Consider the following 20,735-nt stretch of genomic DNA (forward strand, 5'->3'; position numbering starts at 1 on the left):
CTGATGTCTTGGCTGATTTCTTTTGATTTTCCCATGATGTCAAGCAAAGAGGCACTGAGTTTGAAGGTAGGCCTTGAAATACATCCACAGGTACACCTCCAATTGACTCAAATTATGTCAATTAGCCTATCAGAAGCTTCTAAAGCCATGACATAATTTTCTGGGATTTTCCAAGCTGTTTAAAGGCACAGTCAACTTAGTGTATGTAAACTTCTGACCCACTGGAAATCTAAAACAGTGAGTTATAAGTGAAATAATCTGTCTGTAAACAATTGTTGGAAAAATTACTTGTCATGCACAAAGTAGAGGTCCTAAACGACTTGCCAAAACTGTAGTTTGTTAACAAGAAATGTGTGGAGGGGTTGAAAAACGAGTTTTAATAACTCCAACCTAAGTATGTAAACTTCATATAGTAAAGTCATATAACAGCTCTCTCTCTCCCTCTTTTGGTTTTAGACCTATAGCAGCTCCCTCCCTCTTGGTTTTAGACTCATAACAGCTCTCTCTCTCCCTCTTTTGGTTTTAGACCTATAGCAGCTCTCTCTCTCCCTCTTTTGGTTTTAGACCTATAGCAGCTCTCTCTCCCTCTTTTGGTTTTAGACCTATAGCAGCTCTCTCTCTCCCTCTTTTGGTTTTAGACTCATATAACAGCTCTCTCCCTCTTTTGGTTTTAGACCTATAGCAGCTCTCCCTCTCTCTTTTGGTTTTAGACCTATAGCAGCTCCCTCCCTCTTTTTCTCCTTGTTTTTCTCAAGAGTAAATGGAGGGATTTCTCACGGAGGGAGCTATTATCAGGTTTCCACAGTCGTTCAACAAGCTGCTAAAAGGCAGAGGGTGTTTCCCAAATGGCACCCTATTTCCCTGAGGTAAACAAGGTAAAAATCTGTCGTTCTGTCCCCGACCAAGGCAGTTAACCAACTGTTCCTAGGCCGTCATTGTAAATAAGAATTTGTTCTTAACTGACTTGCCTAGTTAAATAAATAAAAATTAACTAGTGGCTATCTAATCCTTTCCAGGCAGTGCTGTTGTGATGCATTGAAGTAGAGAGAGAATAGTTACATTTTTGTGTGTATTTTTTCATTTTTATGAGTGTTTATGTCGTGACGAGATGTTCATGTCTCCACTCTAACAATGGGTGTCGTTGTCCCAATGGCGGGACGGCAGGCTACAAGCTTAAATTCAAAGTAAGCGCATAGAAACACATTGGGCTTCTTTTGGACAGATTTTGGAGAGATTGAAACCTCTCGCTTCGCCTCTCTCCCAAGCCCATCCCCCTACCGCTCACAACAACAAAGCTGAGAGATCACTTCTTCCTCTCTGACAAATGGTTTCAACTCGCTGTGCCAATGAACATTGATTCTGGAATTACCAGAATACCACATATCGCTATTAAACACTGGAGTGGTAAATGTGCAGATGTAACGGATGTGAAATGGCTAGCTAGTTAGCGGGTACGCGCTAGTAGCGTTTCAATCAGTTACATCACTTGCTCTGAAACCTAGATGTAGGGTTTCCCCTTGCTCTGCAAGGGCCGCGGCTTTTGTGGAGCGATGGGTAACGACGCTTCGTGGGTGTCAGTTGTTGATGTGTGCAGAGGATCCCTGGTTCGCGCCCGTGTCGGGGCGAGGGGACGGTTTAAAGTTATACTGTTACACAGAAGATGAATGTGCAAGTAGAGATACAGGGGTGCAAAGGAGCAAAATATATACCAGTATGGGGATGGGCTATGTACAGGTGCAATGATCTGTGAGCTGCTCTGACAGCTGGTGCTTGAAGTTAGTGAGGGAGATATGAGTCTCCATCTGAAGCAATTTTTGCAGTTCGTTCCAGTCATTGGCAGCAGAGAACTGGAAGGAAAGGCGGCCAAAGAGGAATTGGCTTTGGGGGTTACCAGTGAAATATACTTGCTGGAGCGCGTGCTGCGGGTGGATGCTGCTATAGTGACCAGTGAACTGAGATAAGGCAGGGCTTTACCTAGCAAAGACTGGTAGATGACCTGGAGCCAGTGGGTTTGGCGACGAGTATGAAGTGAGGGCCAGCCAACGAGAGCATACAGGTCGCAGTGGTGGGTAGTATATGGGGCTTTGGTGACAAAACGGATGGCAACTGTGATAGACTGCATCCAATTTGCTGAGTAGAGTGTTGGAGGCTATTTTGTAAATGGCATCGCCGAAGTCAAGGATCGGTAGGATAGTCAGTTTTACGAGGGTATGTTTGGCAGCATGAGTGAAGGATGTTTGCGAAGTAGGAAGCCGATTCTAGATTTAATTTTGGATTGGAGATGCTTAATGTGAGTCTGGAAGGAGAGTTTACAGTCTAACCAGACAGACAGACACCTACGTATTTGTAGTTGTCCACATATTCTAGGTCAGAACCATCCAGAGTAGTGATGCTGGACGGGCGGGCAGGTGCGGGCAGCGATCGGTTGAAGTTTAGTTTTGCATTTAGTTTTACTTGCATTTAAGAGCAGTTGGAGGCCACGGAAGGAGAGTTGTATGGCCAGAAGTATACAGAATGGTGTTGTCTGCATAGAGGTGAATCAGAGAATCACCAGCAGCAAGAGCGACATCATTGATGTATACAGAGAAGAGAGTCGGCCCGAGAATTGAACCCTGTGGCACCCCCATAGAGACTGCCAGAGGTCCGGACAACAGGCCCTCCGACTTGACACACTGAACTCTCTGAGAAGTAGTTGGTGAACCAGGCGAGACAGTCATTTGAGAAACCAAGGCTGAGTCTGCCGATAAGAATGTGGTGATTGACAGAGTCGGAAGCCTTGGCCAGGTCGATGAAGATGGCTGCACAGTATTGTACTTTATCGATGGCAGTTATGATATTGTTTAGGACCTTGAGCGTGACTGAGGTGCGCACCCATGGCCAGCTCGGAAGCCAGATTCCATAGCAGAGGTGGGATTCGAAATGGTCGGGGATTTGTTTGTTAACCTGGCTTTCGAAGACCTTAGAAGGGCAGGGTAGGATAGATATAGGTTTGTAGCAGTTTGGGTCTAGAGTGTCTCCCCCTTTGAAGAGGGGGATGACCGCGACAGCTTTACGATCTTTGGGGATCTCAGACGATACGAAAGATGTTGAACAGGCTAGTAATTGGGGTTGCAACAATTTCGACAGATCATTTTAGAAAGAGAGGGTCCAGATTTTCTAGCCCGGCTGATTTGTAGGGGTCCAGATTTTTCAGCTCTTTCAGAACATCAGCTATCTGGATTTTGGTGAAGGAGAAATGGGGAGGCTTGGGTGAGTTGCTGTGGGGGGTTGGTTGGTTCCTAATTTCCCTGAAAAGTTGCATATCACGGGGGTTATTTGATGCTAATGCAGTACGCCACAGGTTGTTTTTGTGCTGGTCAAGGGCAGTCAGGTCTGGAGTGAACCAAGGGCTATATCTGTTCCTGGTTCAAAAATGTTGAATGGGGCATACTTATTTAAGATGGCACTTTTAAAGAATAACCAGGAATCCTCTACTGACGGGGTGAGGTCAATAGCCTTCCAGGATACCCGGGCCAGGTCGATTAGAAAGGCCTGCTCGCTGAAGTGTTTTAGGGAGCGTTTGACAGTGATGAGGGGTGATTGTTTGACCGCAGATCTATTACGGATGCAGGCAATGAGGCAGTGATCGCTGAGATCTTGGTTGAAGATAGCAGAGGTGTATTTGGAGGGCAAGTTTGTTAGGATCATATCTATGAGGGTGCCCGTGTTTACGGATTTGGGGTTGTACCTGGTAGGATCATTGATCATTTGTGTGAGATTGAGGGCATCAAGCTTAGATTGTAGGATGGCCGGGGTGTTAAGCATGTCCCAGTTTAGGTCACCTAGCAGCACGAGCTCTGAAGATAGATGGGGGGCAATCAATTCACATATGGTGTCGAGGGCACAGCTGGGGGCAGAGGGAGGTCTATAGCAAGCAGCAACAGTGACAGACTTGTTTCTGAAAAGGTGAATTTTTAGAAGTAGAAGCTCAAATTGTTTGGACACAGACCTGGATAGTAGAACAGAACTCTGCATGCTATCTCTGCAGCAGATTTCTACTCCGTCCCCTTTAGCAGTTCTATCTTGTCGGAAAATGTTATAGTTAAGGATGGAAATTTCAGGATGAGGTGTGTCCAATCTTTTGATTGGTACTGTTTATCGCCCATAAATTTGAAGAAATCAAGATATTAGTTTTAGGCCATATCGCCCAGCCCTAGACACACGTCACTAAACCAGCCATGGCTTTCCATTCGGCTACACTGTGACGTCTTTCCCTCTTGGTTTTAGATTCATATAGCAATTCTTTCTCACAATCTCTCTTTTGGCTTTAGACCCATATAGCAGTTCTCTCTCGCTCTCCCTCCCCTTTGTTTTTACATTTATATAGCAGCTCTCTCTCTCCCTCTTTTCAATTTAGACCCATAGAGCCTCTCTCTCGCTCAGATTAATGGCGCAGCTCTCTCTCTCTCAGATTAATGGCGCAGCTCTCTCTCTCTCAGATTAATGGAGCAGCTCTCTCTGAGATTAATGGAGCAGCTCTCTCTGAGATTAATGGAGCAGCTCTCTCTGAGATTAATGGAGCAGCTCTCTCTCTCAGATTAATGGAGCAGCTCTCTCTCTCTCAGATTAATGGAGCATCTCTCTCTCTCTCTCTCTCTGATTAATGGCGCAGCTCTCTCTCTCTCTCAGATTAATGGAGCAGCTCTCTCTCAGATTAATGGCGCAGCTCTCTCTCTCTCCCTCCTTGGTTTTAGATTACTATAGCAGCTCTTTCTCTCCCTCTTGGTTTTAGATTAATATAGCAACTCACAATCTCTCTTTTGGCTTTAGACCCATGTAGCAGCTCACTCTCCTCTCCCTCCCTTTTTGTTTTAAATTAATATAGCATCTCTCTGTCTGATTTAATATAGCATCTCTCTCTCTCTGATTAATATTATGTTTCTCCATCCTGCTTCATTCCTATTTACACACAGCCCCATGTAGTCATGTGTTCTGTTGATACCGCAGGAGGAAGTTAAGGACACTTTCTCTCCTCTATCTCTATAATACACACGTACACACACACTGACCGTCAATACACTCTCACATTTCCAAGTATACCCTATCTTTCGCTTCCTTTCAATCAAATGTTTTAAGAGACTCCTGCCCTCATACATTTCCTCCTTGTTTTTCTCAAGAGTAAATGGAGGGATTTCTCACGGAGGGAGCTATTATCAGGTTTCCACAGTCGTTCAACAAGCTGCTAAAAGGCAGAGGTTGTTTCCCAAATGGCACCCTATTTCCCTGGTTCTAGCCAAAAGTAGTGCTCTATATAGGGAGCAGTGTTCCATTTGGAACACAACCAGATGCACTGGTCAGGTTCCTGAGGTTCTGTCGCATCCCTTCTTTTCTGGGTGAGTGCCAGTGCGAGAGGGCTTTTGAGTGTCATGAATACCAGATACCCCGTGATTCAGGCCCTTTATGACCTGCACGCCAAATATGCACGCCATGCACACACACACACACACACACCATCCGTTATCCTCATGTACTGGGTAGTGAAGACACATGACTCTAGATTAGAAAAATGGATTGTCTATTAAGTCTGCACAGAATGTAAATGTCATTGTGATGTTGATTTTAATTCAGGCCAAACATTCTAACCTTCTGCAGAGGATGTGTACAGTGTTACATATGGTAACCAGATCACTGAGTCACCATGGTCCTATACTGTTATATACAGTAGTAGATCTCATCCAGTATTCAGGCTCTGGGACAGAAATGGAATTTCCCTTTTCCTATAGAATGCCTCTTTTTTTCTGTGGGTGAGTTAGCGAACGCTCCTTGGTTTGGAGGCATCATAAGTAGTGACTATCTAATCCTTGCCAGGTAGTGCTGTTGTGATGCATTGAAGGAGAGATAGAGGAGAGTGGCAGATAAGTGGGGAGAGTGAGAGATATGCTCTGTTACCTTTTCTCTCATTGTCTGATTATCCTCCTCTTCAGGGACACGCGTCACTAAACCAACCATCGCGTTCCACTCGGCTACACTGTGACGTCACGTACTCACTCCAAACTCACCCGCCACCCCCTTCCAACTAATGTGTCTCGAGCATCTTCTGTTGTGGCTGGAAAGTGGGCTGTGGTTCTGTTCTGGTTGAAGAATGGGCTGTGGTTCTGTTACGTTTTAGTAATTTAGCAGAGGCTCTTAACACTAATTGCTCCTGTAAGTTGCTTTGGATAAGTGACTTGCTCAAGTGCATATCAACATATTTTTCACCTAGTCTACTTGGGAATTCGAACTAGTGAACTTTCGGTTACTAGCCCAACGCTCTTAACCAATAGGCTACCTGCCGCCTGGTTGAAGAGTGGGCTGTGGTTCTGTTATGGTTGAAAAGTGGGCTGTGGTTCTGTTTGAAGAGTGGGCTGTGAAAAGCAGGTGGATGAAGGGGAATTACCTATCCCCACTGCACTTGATGAGCTCCCTAGTGCTTCCTCTCTGTTCCAGCGCCCTAGAGCGTCCTGTTTTGCGTTCCAGCGCCCTAGAGCGTCCTGTTTTGCGTTCCAGCGCCCTAGAGCGTCCTATTTTGCGTTCCAGCGCCCTAGAGCGTCCTGTTTTGCATTCCAGCGCCCTAGGGCCTCCTCTTTGCGTTCCAGCGCCCTAGAGTGTCCTCTTTGCGTTCTCTCTCTCTCTGCCTCTGTTTCTCCCTCTGGTCCTCTTTCCCAATTCACCTACAGTTGAAGTCGGAAGTTTACATACACTTAAGTTTGAGTCATTAAAACTCGTTTTTCAACCACTCCACAAATGTCTTGTTAACAAACTATAGTTTTGGCAAGTCGGTTAGGACATCTACTTTGTGCATGACACAAGGAATTTTCCCAACAATTGTTTACAGACAGATTATTTCACTTATAATTCACTGTATCACAATTCCAGTGGGTCAGAAGTTTACATACACTAAGTATGTAACAGCTTGGAAAATTCCAGAAAATGATGTCATGTCTTTAGAAGCTTCTGATAGGCTAATTGACATCATTTGAGTCAATTGGAGGTGTACCTGTGGATGTATTGCAAGGCCTACCTTCAAACTCAGTGCCTTTGCTTGACATCTTGGGGAAATAAAAAATAAATCAGCCAAGACCTCAGAAAAAAATTGTAGACCTCTACAAGTCTGGTTCATCATTGGGAGTAATTTCCAAATGCCTGAAGGTACCACGTTTATCTGTACAAACAATAGTACGCAAGTATAAACACCATGGGACCACGCAGCCATCATACCGCTCAGGAACGAGACGCTGTCTCCTAGAGATGAAAGTACTTTGGTGCGAAAAGTGCAAATCAGTCCCAGAACAACAACAAAGGCCCTTGTGAAGATGCTGGAGGAAATTAGTACAAAAGTATCTATATCCATAGTAAAACGAGTCCTATATCGACATAACCTGAAAGGCCGCTCAGCAAGGAAGAAGCCACTGCTCCAAAACCGCCATAAAAAGCCAGACTACGGTTTGCAACTGCACATGGGGACAAAGATCGTACTTTTTGGAGAAATGTCCTCTGGTCTGATGAAACAAAAATATAACTGTTTGGCCACAATGACCATCGTTATGTTTGGAGGAAAAAGGGGGAGGCTTGCAAGCCGAAGAACACCATCCCAACCGTGAAGCACGGGGGTTGTATAGCATCATGTTGTGGGGGTGCTTTGCTGCAGGAAGGACTGGTGCACTTCACAAAATAGATGGCATCATGAGGGAGGAAAATTATGTAGATACATTAAAGCAACATCTCAAGACATCAGTCCGGAAGTTAAAGCTTGGTCGCAAATGGTTCTTCCAAATGGACAATGACCCCAAGCATACTTCCAAAGTTATGGCTTAAGGACAACAAAGTCAAGTTATTGGAGTGGCCATCACAAAGCCCTGACCTCAATCCTATAAAAGATTTGTGGGCAGAACTGAAAAAGCGTGTGCGAGCAAGGAGGCCTACAAACCTGACTCCGTTACACCAGCTCTGTCAGGAGGAATGGGACAAAATTCACCCAACTTATTGTGGGAAGGCTACCTGAAACGTCTGACCCAAGTTAAACAATTTAAAGGCAATGCTACCAAATACTAATTGAGTGTATGTAAACTTCTGACCCACTGGGAATGTGATGAAAGAAATAAAAGCTGAAATAAATCATTCTCTGTACTGTTATTCTGACATTTCACATTCTTAAAATAAAGTGGTGATCCTAACTGACTTAAGACAGAGAATTTGTACAAGTATTAAATGTCAGGGATTGTGAAGAAACTGAGTTTAAATGTATTTGGCTAAGGTGTATGTAAACTTCTGACTTCAACTGTATGTTGGAAATGGACAAACGTATTATCTGTTCCAGCACCTATTCTAAAGTCAGTTCTGAGGTATTTTAATTTGTTTTCCAAATCCCAAAATAATCATTTGAGCCACTAATTGGATGAAATCTTGTTTCAAAAAATCCTACCACATAGATTTTCTGAAGGAATCGATAGCTGTTTTGCGGGCCCAAGTTTAGACAGTTTTACACATGTTTTAAACTTGCTTATAAGCACCATGGTTTGTACAGTAAACCTACTACATTATAGATACCTGACCACAGGGTTGTGTTCCAAATGGCACCCTTCTCCCTTCATGGTGGGCCCTGGTCAAAAGTAGTGCTACAAAGGAACTAAGGTGCCATTTGGGACACGCACCAGGAGTTAGTGGGGCTTGAGAATGTCAGTGGTGTACCAGTTTCAATTCCCCCCGACTGAGCTCTCACCAACTGTGCACTGTTATGGTCTGGAAGGGATTGTTTCCATTCAGGTATCTGAGGCAATCAGTGAATAATTTATAGTAATTGGTTCAAACCTATACATAATAGATGACTCTGATCGTAGCGAACAGGTCCCATCTGAGTTGTGTGTGTGTGCGTGCGTGAGTTTGCGTGTGTCCGATACATAACAAATTATTCTGATCGTCGCTAATAGGCCCCACCTGAGTTGCCTGTGTGTGCGTGTGTAAGTTTGTTTGTGTACGTGTGTGTGTGCGTGTGTAAGTTTGTTTGTGTACGCGTGTGTGTGCGTGTGTAAGTTTGTTTGTGTACGCGTGTTTGTGTACGTGTGTGTGTGTGTGTGTGTGTGTAGATGCTGCGCTACGGGAGACAACTCCTGCTGTCTCACTGCCGGCTCTCTCCACCTGTTAGGCTACTCCATAGGAAATCAGCACTCAGCTCTCTGTCTCTCTCCGGGAAAAGGAAATTCATCTAATATCTACTTTTTCTCTGGTTCCTCACTTGGGCAAAGTGGTGGAAACACGGCCTGCGCTGTGTCCTGGATGGTGTAGACGGTTATTTGTTTTGGGGAAACATGCTGTTCCACAGTGAAATGGGTTGGTATGCTGATTCCGGTTGAGCAGAGCAGCACACTGTGCCATGGAAAGTGTGTCTCTGTATCACCACGCTGACCAGCTTGTGTCTCTGTATCACCACGCTGACCAGCTTGTGTCTCTGTATCACCACGCTGACCAGCCTCTGTATCACCACGCTGACCAGCTTGTGTCTCTGTATCACCACACTGACCAGCTTGTGTCTCTGTATCACCACACTGACCAGCTTGTGTCTCTGTATCACCACACTGACCAGCTTGTGTCTCTGTATCACCACACTGACCAGCTTGTGTCTCTGTATCACCACACTGACCAGCTTGTGTCTCTGTATCACCACACTGACCAGCTTGTGTCTCTGTATCACCACACTGACCAGCTTGTGTCTCTGTATCACCACACTGACCAGCTTGTGTCTCTGTATCACCACACTGACCAGCTTGTGTCTCTGTATCACCACACTGACCAGCTTGTGTCTCTGTATCACCACGCTGACCAGCTTGTGTCTCTGTATCACCACACTGACCAGTCTCTGTATCACCACACTGACCAGCTTGTGTCTCTGTATCACCACACTGACCAGGTTGTGTCTCTGTATCACCACACTGACCAGTCTCTATCACCACACTGACCAGCTTGTGTCTCTGTATCACCACACTGACCAGCTTGTGTCTCTGTATCACCACACTGACCAGCTTGTGTCTCTGTATCACCACACTGACCAGGTTGTGTCTCTGTATCACCACACTGACCAGTCTCTATCACCACACTGACCAGCTTGTGTCTCTGTATCACCACACTGACCAGCTTGTGTCTCTGTATCACCACACTGACCAGCTTGTGTCTCTGTATCACCACACTGACCAGCTTGTGTCTCTGTATCACCACGCTGACCAGGTTGTGCCTCTGTATCACCACACTGACCAGCTTGTGTCTCTGTATCACCACACTGACCAGCTTGTGTCTCTGTATCACCACACTGACCAGTCTCTGTATCACCACACTGACCAGCTTGTGTCTCTGTATCACCACGCTGACCAGCTTGTGTCTCTGTATCACCACACTGACCAGCTTGTGTCTCTGTATCACCACACTGACCAGGTTGTGTCTCTGTATCACCACACTGACCAGGTTGTGCCTCTGTATCACCACGCTGACCAGCCTCTGTATCACCACGTTGACCAGCTTGTGTCTCTGTATCACCACGCTGACCAGCCTCTGTATCACCACACTGACCAGCTTGTGTCTCTGTATCACCACACTGACCAGCTTGTGTCTCTGTATCACCACACTGACCAGGTTGTGTCTCTGTATCACCACACTGACCAGGTTGTGTCTCTGTATCACCACGCTGACCAGCCTCTGTATCACCACGCTGACCAGCTTGTGTATCACCACGCTGACCAGCCTCTGTATCACCACGCTGACCAGCTTGTGTCTCTGTATCACCACACTGACCAGCTTGTGTCTCTGTATCACCACACTGACCAGCTTGTGTCTCTGTATCACCACACTGACCAGCTTGTGTCTCTGTATCACCACACTGACCAGCTTGTGTCTCTGTATCACCACACTGACCAGCTTGTGTCTCTGTATCACCACACCGACCAGCTTGTGTCTCTGTATCACCACACCGACCAGCTTGTGTCTCTGTATCACCACACTGACCAGCTTGTGTCTCTGTATCACCACGCTGACCAGCTTGTGTCTCTGTATCACCACACTGACCAGTCTCTGTATCACCACACTGACCAGCTTGTGTCTCTGTATCACCACACTGACCAGGTTGTGTCTCTGTATCACCACACTGACCAGTCTCTGTATCACCACACTGACCAGCTTGTGTCTCTGTATCACCACACTGACCAGCTTGTGTCTCTGTATCACCACACTGACCAGCATGTGTCTCTGTATCACCACACTGACCAGCTTGTGTCTCTGTATCACCACACTGACCAGCTTGTGTCTCTGTATCACCACACTGACCAGCTTGTGTCTCTGTATCACCACACTGACCAGCTTGTGTCTCTGTATCACCACACTGACCAGCTTGTGTCTCTGTATCACCACACTGACCAGCTTGTGTCTCTGTATCACCACACTGACCAGTCTCTGTATCACCACACTGACCAGCTTGTGTCTCTGTATCACCACGCTGACCAGGTTGTGCCTCTGTATCACCACGCTGACCAGGTTGTGCCTCTGTATCACCACACTGACCAGCTTGTGTCTCTGTATCACCACACTGACCAGCTTGTGTCTCTGTATCACCACACTGACCAGTCTCTGTATCACCACACTGACCAGCTTGTGTCTCTGTATCACCACACTGACCAGTCTCTGTATCACCACACTGACCAGCTTGTGTCTCTGTATCACCACACTGACCAGCTTGTGTCTCTGTATCACCACACTGACCAGCTTGTGTCTCTGTATCACCACACTGACCAGGTTGTGTCTCTGTATCACCACACTGACCAGGTTGTGTTTCTGTATCACCACGCTGACCAGCTTGTGTCTCTGTATCACCACACTGACCAGCTTGTGTCTCTGTATCACCACGCTGACCAGCTTGTGTCTCTGTATCACCACACTGACCAGCTTGTGTCTCTGTATCACCACACTGACCAGCTTGTGTCTCTGTATCACCACACTGACCAGCTTGTGTCTCTGTATCACCACACTGACCAGCTTGTGTCTCTGTATCACCACACTGACCAGCTTGTGTCTCTGTATCACCACACTGACCAGGTTGTGTCTCTGTATCACCACGCTGACCAGCTTGTGTCTCTGTATCACCACACTGACCAGCTTGTGTCTCTGTATCACCACGCTGACCAGCTTGTGTCTCTGTATCACCACACTGACCAGCTTGTGTCTCTGTATCACCACACTGACCAGCTTGTGTCTCTGTATCACCACACTGACCAGCTTGTGTCTCTGTATCACCACACTGACCAGCTTGTGTCTCTGTATCACCACACTGACCAGCTTGTGTCTCTGTATCACCACACTGACCAGCTTGTGTCTCTGTATCACCACGCTGACCAGGTTGTGCCTCTGTATCACCACGCTGACCAGGTTGTGCCTCTGTATCACCACACTGACCAGCTTGTGTCTCTGTATCACCACACTGACCAGCTTGTGTCTCTGTATCACCACACTGACCAGTCTCTGTATCACCACACTGACCAGCTTGTGTCTCTGTATCACCACACTGACCAGCTTGTGTCTCTGTATCACCACACTGACCAGTCTCTGTATCACCACACTGACCAGCTTGTGTCTCTGTATCACCACACTGACCAGTCTCTGTATCACCACACTGACCAGCTTCTGTCTCTGTATCACCACACTGACCAGCTTGTGTCTGTATCACCACGCTGACCAGCTTGTGTCTCTGTATCACCACACTGACCAGCTTGTGTCTCTGTATCACCACGCTGACCAGCTTGTGTCTCTGTATCACCACACTGACCAGCTTGTGTCTCTGTATCACCACACTGACCAGCTTGTGTCTCTGTATCACCACACTGACCAGCTTGTGTCTCTGTATCACCACGCTGACCAGCTTGTGTCTCTGTATCACCACGCTGACCAGCTTGTGTCTCTGTATCACCACGCTGACCAGCCTCTGTATCACCACGCTGACCAGCTTGTGTCTCTGTATCACCACACTGACCAGCCTCTGTATCACCACGCTGACCAGGTTGTGTCTCTGTATCACCACACTGACCAGCTTGTGTCTCTGTATCACCACACTGACCAGCTTGTGTCTCTGTATCACCACACTGACCAGGTTGTGTCTCTGTATCACCACACTGACCAGGTTGTGTCTCTGTATCACCACGCTGACCAGCCTCTGTATCACCACGCTGACCAGCTTGTGTCTCTGTATCACCACACTGACCAGCTTGTGTCTCTGTATCACCACACTGACCAGCCTCTGTATCACCACGCTGACCAGCTTGTGTCTCTGTATCACCACACTGACCAGCCTCTGTATCACCACGCTGACCAGGTTGTGTCTCTGTATCACCACACTGACCAGCTTGTGTCTCTGTATCACCACACTGACCAGCTTGTGTCTCTGTATCACCACACTGACCAGGTTGTGTCTCTGTATCACCACACTGACCAGGTTGTGTCTCTGTATCACCACGCTGACCAGCCTCTGTATCACCACGCTGACCAGCTTGTGTCTCTGTATCACCACACTGACCAGCTTGTGTCTCTGTATCACCACACTGACCAGTCTCTGTATCACCACACTGACCAGCTTGTGTCTCTGTATCACCACACTGACCAGGTTGTGTCTCTGTATCACCACACTGACCAGTCTCTATCACCACACTGACCAGCTTGTGTCTCTGTATCACCACACTGACCAGCTTGTGTCTCTGTATCACCACACTGACCAGCTTGTGTCTCTGTATCACCACACTGACCAGGTTGTGTCTCTGTATCACCACACTGACCAGTCTCTATCACCACACTGACCAGCTTGTGTCTCTGTATCACCACACTGACCAGCTTGTGTCTCTGTATCACCACACTGACCAGCTTGTGTCTCTGTATCACCACACTGACCAGCTTGTGTCTCTGTATCACCACGCTGACCAGGTTGTGCCTCTGTATCACCACACTGACCAGCTTGTGTCTCTGTATCACCACACTGACCAGCTTGTGTCTCTGTATCACCACACTGACCAGTCTCTGTATCACCACACTGACCAGCTTGTGTCTCTGTATCACCACGCTGACCAGCTTGTGTCTCTGTATCACCACACTGACCAGCTTGTGTCTCTGTATCACCACACTGACCAGGTTGTGTCTCTGTATCACCACACTGACCAGGTTGTGCCTCTGTATCACCACGCTGACCAGCCTCTGTATCACCACGTTGACCAGCTTGTGTCTCTGTATCACCACGCTGACCAGCCTCTGTATCACCACACTGACCAGCTTGTGTCTCTGTATCACCACACTGACCAGCTTGTGTCTCTGTATCACCACACTGACCAGGTTGTGTCTCTGTATCACCACACTGACCAGGTTGTGTCTCTGTATCACCACGCTGACCAGCCTCTGTATCACCACGCTGACCAGCTTGTGTATCACCACGCTGACCAGCCTCTGTATCACCACGCTGACCAGCTTGTGTCTCTGTATCACCACACTGACCAGCTTGTGTCTCTGTATCACCACACTGACCAGCTTGTGTCTCTGTATCACCACACTGACCAGCTTGTGTCTCTGTATCACCACACTGACCAGCTTGTGTCTCTGTATCACCACACTGACCAGCTTGTGTCTCTGTATCACCACACCGACCAGCTTGTGTCTCTGTATCACCACACTGACCAGCTTGTGTCTCTGTATCACCACGCTGACCAGCTTGTGTCTCTGTATCACCACACTGACCAGTCTCTGTATCACCACACTGACCAGCTTGTGTCTCTGTATCACCACACTGACCAGGTTGTGTCTCTGTATCACCACACTGACCAGTCTCTGTATCACCACACTGACCAGCTTGTGTCTCTGTATCACCACACTGACCAGCTTGTGTCTCTGTATCACCACACTGACCAGCATGTGTCTCTGTATCACCACACTGACCAGCTTGTGTCTCTGTATCACCACACTGACCAGCTTGTGTCTCTGTATCACCACACTGACCAGCTTGTGTCTCTGTATCACCACACTGACCAGCTTGTGTCTCTGTATCACCACACTGACCAGCTTGTGTCTCTGTATCACCACACTGACCAGCTTGTGTCTCTGTATCACCACACTGACCAGTCTCTGTATCACCACACTGACCAGCTTGTGTCTCTGTATCACCACGCTGACCAGGTTGTACCTCTGTATCACCACGCTGACCAGGTTGTGCCTCTGTATCACCACACTGACCAGCTTGTGTCTCTGTATCACCACACTGACCAGCTTGTGTCTCTGTATCACCACACTGACCAGTCTCTGTATCACCACACTGACCAGCTTGTGTCTCTGTATCACCACACTGACCAGTCTCTGTATCACCACACTGACCAGCTTGTGTCTCTGTATCACCACACTGACCAGCTTGTGTCTCTGTATCACCACACTGACCAGCTTGTGTCTCTGTATCACCACACTGACCAGGTTGTGTCTCTGTATCACCACACTGACCAGGTTGTGTTTCTGTATCACCACGCTGACCAGCTTGTGTCTCTGTATCACCACACTGACCAGCTTGTGTCTCTGTATCACCACGCTGACCAGCTTGTGTCTCTGTATCACCACACTGACCAGCTTGTGTCTCTGTATCACCACACTGACCAGCTTGTGTCTCTGTATCACCACACTGACCAGCTTGTGTCTCTGTATCACCACACTGACCAGCTTGTGTCTCTGTATCACCACACTGACCAGGTTGTGTCTCTGTATCACCACGCTGACCAGCTTGTGTCTCTGTATCACCACACTGACCAGCTTGTGTCTCTGTATCACCACGCTGACCAGCTTGTGTCTCTGTATCACCACACTGACCAGCTTGTGTCTCTGTATCACCACACTGACCAGCTTGTGTCTCTGTATCACCACACTGACCAGCTTGTGTCTCTGTATCACCACACTGACCAGCTTGTGTCTCTGTATCACCACACTGACCAGCTTGTGTCTCTGTATCACCACACTGACCAGCTTGTGTCTCTGTATCACCACACTGACCAGCTTGTGTCTCTGTATCACCACACTGACCAGTCTCTGTATCACCACACTGACCAGCTTGTGTCTCTGTATCACCACGCTGACCAGGTTGTGCCTCTGTATCACCACGCTGACCAGGTTGTGCCTCTGTATCACCACACTGACCAGCTTGTGTCTCTGTATCACCACACTGACCAGCTTGTGTCTCTGTATCACCACACTGACCAGTCTCTGTATCACCACACTGACCAGCTTGTGTCTCTGTATCACCACACTGACCAGCTTGTGTCTCTGTATCACCACACTGACCAGTCTCTGTATCACCACACTGACCAGCTTGTGTCTCTGTATCACCACACTGACCAGTCTCTGTATCACCACACTGACCAGCTTCTGTCTCTGTATCACCACACTGACCAGCTTGTGTCTGTATCACCACGCTGACCAGCTTGTGTCTCTGTATCACCACACTGACCAGCTTGTGTCTCTGTATCACCACGCTGACCAGCTTGTGTCTCTGTATCACCACACTGACCAGCTTGTGTCTCTGTATCACCACACTGACCAGCTTGTGTCTCTGTATCACCACACTGACCAGCTTGTGTCTCTGTATCACCACGCTGACCAGCTTGTGTCTCTGTATCACCACGCTGACCAGCTTGTGTCTCTGTATCACCACGCTGACCAGCCTCTGTATCACCACGCTGACCAGCTTGTGTCTCTGTATCACCACACTGACCAGCCTCTGTATCACCACGCTGACCAGGTTGTGTCTCTGTATCACCACACTGACCAGCTTGTGTCTCTGTATCACCACACTGACCAGCTTGTGTCTCTGTATCACCACACTGACCAGGTTGTGTCTCTGTATCACCACACTGACCAGGTTGTGTCTCTGTATCACCACGCTGACCAGCCTCTGTATCACCACGCTGACCAGCTTGTGTCTCTGTATCACCACACTGACCAGCTTGTGTCTCTGTATCACCACACTGACCAGCCTCTGTATCACCACGCTGACCAGGTTGTGTCTCTGTATCACCACACTGACCAGCTTGTGTCTCTGTATCACCACACTGACCAGCTTGTGTCTCTGTATCACCACACTGACCAGGTTGTGCCTCTGTATCACCACACTGACCAGCTTGTGTCTCTGTATCACCACACTGACCAGCTTGTGTCTCTGTATCACCACACTGACCAGCTTGTGTCTCTGTATCACCACACTGACCAGCTTGTGTCTCTGTATCACCACACTGACCAGCTTGTGTCTCTGTATCACCACACTGACCAGCTTGTGTCTCTGTATCACCACACTGACCAGCTTGTGTCTCTGTATCACCACACTGACCAGTCTCTGTATCACCACACTGACCAGCTTGTGTCTCTGTATCACCACGCTGACCAGCTTGTGTCTCTGTATCACCACGCTGACCAGCTTGTGTCTCTGTATCACCACACTGACCAGCCTCTGTATCACCACACTGACCAGGTTGTGTCTCTGTATCACCACACTGACCAGCTTGTGTCTCTGTATCACCACACTGACCAGCTTGTGTCTCTGTATCACCACACTGACCAGCTTGTGTCTCTGTATCACCACACTGACCAGCTTGTGTCTCTGTATCACCACGCTGACCAGGTTGTGTCTCTGTATCACCACGCTGACCAGGTTGTGTCTCTGTATCACCACGCTGACCAGGTTGTGTCTCTGTATCACCACGCTGACCAGCTTGTGTCTCTGTATCACCACGCTGACCAGCTTGTGTCTCTGTATCACCACACTGACCAGCTTGTGTCTCTGTATCACCACACTGACCAGCTTCTGTATCACCACACTGACCAGCTTGTGTCTCTGTATCACCACACTGACCAGTCTCTGTATCACCACACTGACCAGGTTGTGTCTCTGTATCACCACGCTGACCAGGTTGTGTCTCTGTATCACCACGCTGACCAGGTTGTGTCTCTGTATCACCACACTGACCAGTCTCTGTATCACCACACTGACCAGCTTGTGTCTCTGTATCACCACGCTGACCAGGTTGTGTCTCTGTATCACCACACTGACCAGGTTGTGTCTCTGTATCTCCACACTGACCAGCTTGTGTCTCTGTATCACCACACTGACCAGGTTGTGTCTCTGTATCACCACACTGACCAGCTTGTGTCTCTGTATCACCACGCTGACCAGCTTGTGTCTCTGTATCACCACACTGACCAGCTTGTGTCTCTGTATCACCACACTGACCAGGTTGTGTCTCTGTATCACCACACTGACCAGGTTGTGTCTCTGTATCACCACACTGACCAGTCTCTGTATCACCACACTGACCAGTCTCTGTATCACCACGCTGACCAGCCTCTGTATCACCACGCTGACCAGTCTCTGTATCACCACACTGACCAGCTTGTGTCTCTGTATCACCACGCTGACCAGCTTGTGTTTCTGTATCACCACGCTGACCAACTTCTGTCTCTGTATCACCACACTGACCAGCTTGTGTCTGTATCACCACGCTGACCAGCTTGTGTCTCTGTATCACCACACTGACCAGCTTGTGTCTCTGTATCACCACGCTGACCAGCTTGTGTCTCTGTATCACCACACTGACCAGTCTCTGTATCACCACACTGACCAGCTTGTGTCTCTGTATCACCACACTGACCAGCTTGTGTCTCTGTATCACCACACTGACCAGTCTCTGTATCACCACACTGACCAGTCTCTGTGTCACCACACTGACCAGCTTGTGTCTCTGTATCACCACGCTGACCAGGTTGTGTCTCTGTATCACCACGCTGACCAGCCTCTGTATCACCACACTGACCAGCTTGTGTCTCTGTATCACCACACTGACCAGCTTGTGTCTCTGTATCACCACGCTGACCAGCTTGTGTCTCTGTCACCACACTGACCAGCTTGTGTCTCTGTATCACCACGCTGACCAGGTTGTGTCTCTGTATCACCACACTGACCAGCCTCTGTATCACCACACTGACCAGCTTGTGTCTCTGTATCACCACACTGACCAGTCTCTGTATCACCACGCTGACCAGCTTGTGTCTCTGTATCACCACGCTGACCAGGTTGTGTCTCTGTATCACCACACTGACCAGTCTCTGTATCACCACGCTGACCAGCTTGTGTCTCTGTATCACAACACTGACCAGCCTCTGTATTACAACACTGACCAGTCTCTGTATTACAACACTGACCAGTCTCTGTATTACAACACTGACCAGTCTCTGTATTACAACACTGATCAGTCTCTGTATTACAACACTGACCAGTCTCTGTATCACCACGCTGACCAGTCTCTGTATCCTCCTAGATCACCACACTGACCAGCTTGTGTCTCTGTATCACCACACTGACCAGCCTCTGTATTACAACACTGACCAGTCTCTGTATCACCACACTGACCAGTCTCTGTATCCTCCTAGATCACCACACTGATCAACCACAAAGACAAACCAAAGAAGTCGGAGCGGACCCAGCAGGCCATCCAGAGGGTGGGCCAGGCCGTCAGCGTTGCTGTGGGACGCTTTGTTGGTGTAGGAGAGGCCATCGCCGTGGAGAATGAGGAGCTGAAGGAAGAGATGGGCATGGCTTGTTTCGAGGCACGCAGAGCAGGTAACTGGAGCTGTGTCTGAAATCCTTTCCCTGTGTAGTAGTGATGGGGGAATAAATTGATACGGTTACATATTGGGATATTATTTCTGACGATATATAGTTTTGACAATATCTCAATATTATTTATTGCGCTAGTTGGCTGTACCTGCACCAAAACGCAATAAAATCCCTATCGAATCACAATACATATAGAATCGTGAGAATTGGTGTGGCAGATCGCCTAGTGGTTAGAACGTTGGGCCAGTAACCAAAAGATTGCTGGATCGAATCCCCGAGCTGACAAGGTAAAAATCTGTCGTTCTGCCCCTGAACAAGGCAGTTAACCCGCTGTTCACCGGTAGGCCGTCTTTGTAACTATGAATTTGTCTCAACTGACTTGCCTAGTTAAATAAAGGTTAAAAACATTTAAAAAATTGCAATACATATCGTATCGGCACCTAAGTATCATGATAATATTGTATTGTGAGGTCCCTGGCAATTCCGAGCCATACTGTATAGTACACTACTTTTGACCAAAACCCCATGTGAGCCCTGGTCAAAAGTAGTGCACTATATAGGGAATAGGATGCCATTTCGGATGCTGCCTAGGAGTCCAACTGACAGTGTTTTGGGGGTAGTTTTCATCATAAATAAATGATTTAAAAGTTGTTCTCTGCCTAGACATCACTCTGCTATCAAACACAACCGCAGCGGAGGCATCCAGAAGTAGGAGGCTTTGTTGTTTTTGTTCCTTTATGAGTGAAGTTGAGCTGAAGGCTAAAGTGAAGTGAACAGAGTTACTGCTGCTCTTGTCTGAGGGGGGGAAACAGAACAGAGTTACTGCTGCTCTTGTCTGAGGGGGGGAAAACAGAACAGAGTTACTGCTGCTCTTGTCTGAGGGGGGAAAACAGAACAGAGTTACTGCTGCTCTTGTCTGAGGGGGGGGGACTGAACAGAGTTACTGCTGCTCTTGTCTGAGGGGGGGAAAACAGAACAGAGTTACTGCTGCTCTTGTCTGAGGGGGGAAAACAGAACAGAGTTACTGCTGCTCTTGTCTGAGGGGGGAAAACAGAACAGAGTTACTGCT

The 20,735-nt window shown here is 47.9% G+C and overlaps 1 protein-coding gene across 2 annotated transcripts in view; it reads left to right on the top strand.

Moving 5' to 3' along the window:
• The window catches only part of LOC129820204 (alpha-catulin-like), a 141,268-nt gene that overhangs the window by 57,930 nt on the left and 62,603 nt on the right, over positions 1-20,735 (top strand). For both annotated transcript variants that reach the window (XM_055877205.1, XM_055877206.1), the window contains exon 2: positions 19,480-19,669. In XM_055877205.1, the coding sequence (XP_055733180.1) occupies positions 19,480-19,669 (190 nt within the window). The remainder of the gene's footprint in view (positions 1-19,479; positions 19,670-20,735) is intronic.

The sequence above is a fragment of the Salvelinus fontinalis genome, chromosome 22 (assembly GCF_029448725.1).
Source record: "Salvelinus fontinalis isolate EN_2023a chromosome 22, ASM2944872v1, whole genome shotgun sequence".
NCBI classification, from domain to species: Eukaryota; Metazoa; Chordata; class Actinopteri; order Salmoniformes; family Salmonidae; genus Salvelinus; species Salvelinus fontinalis.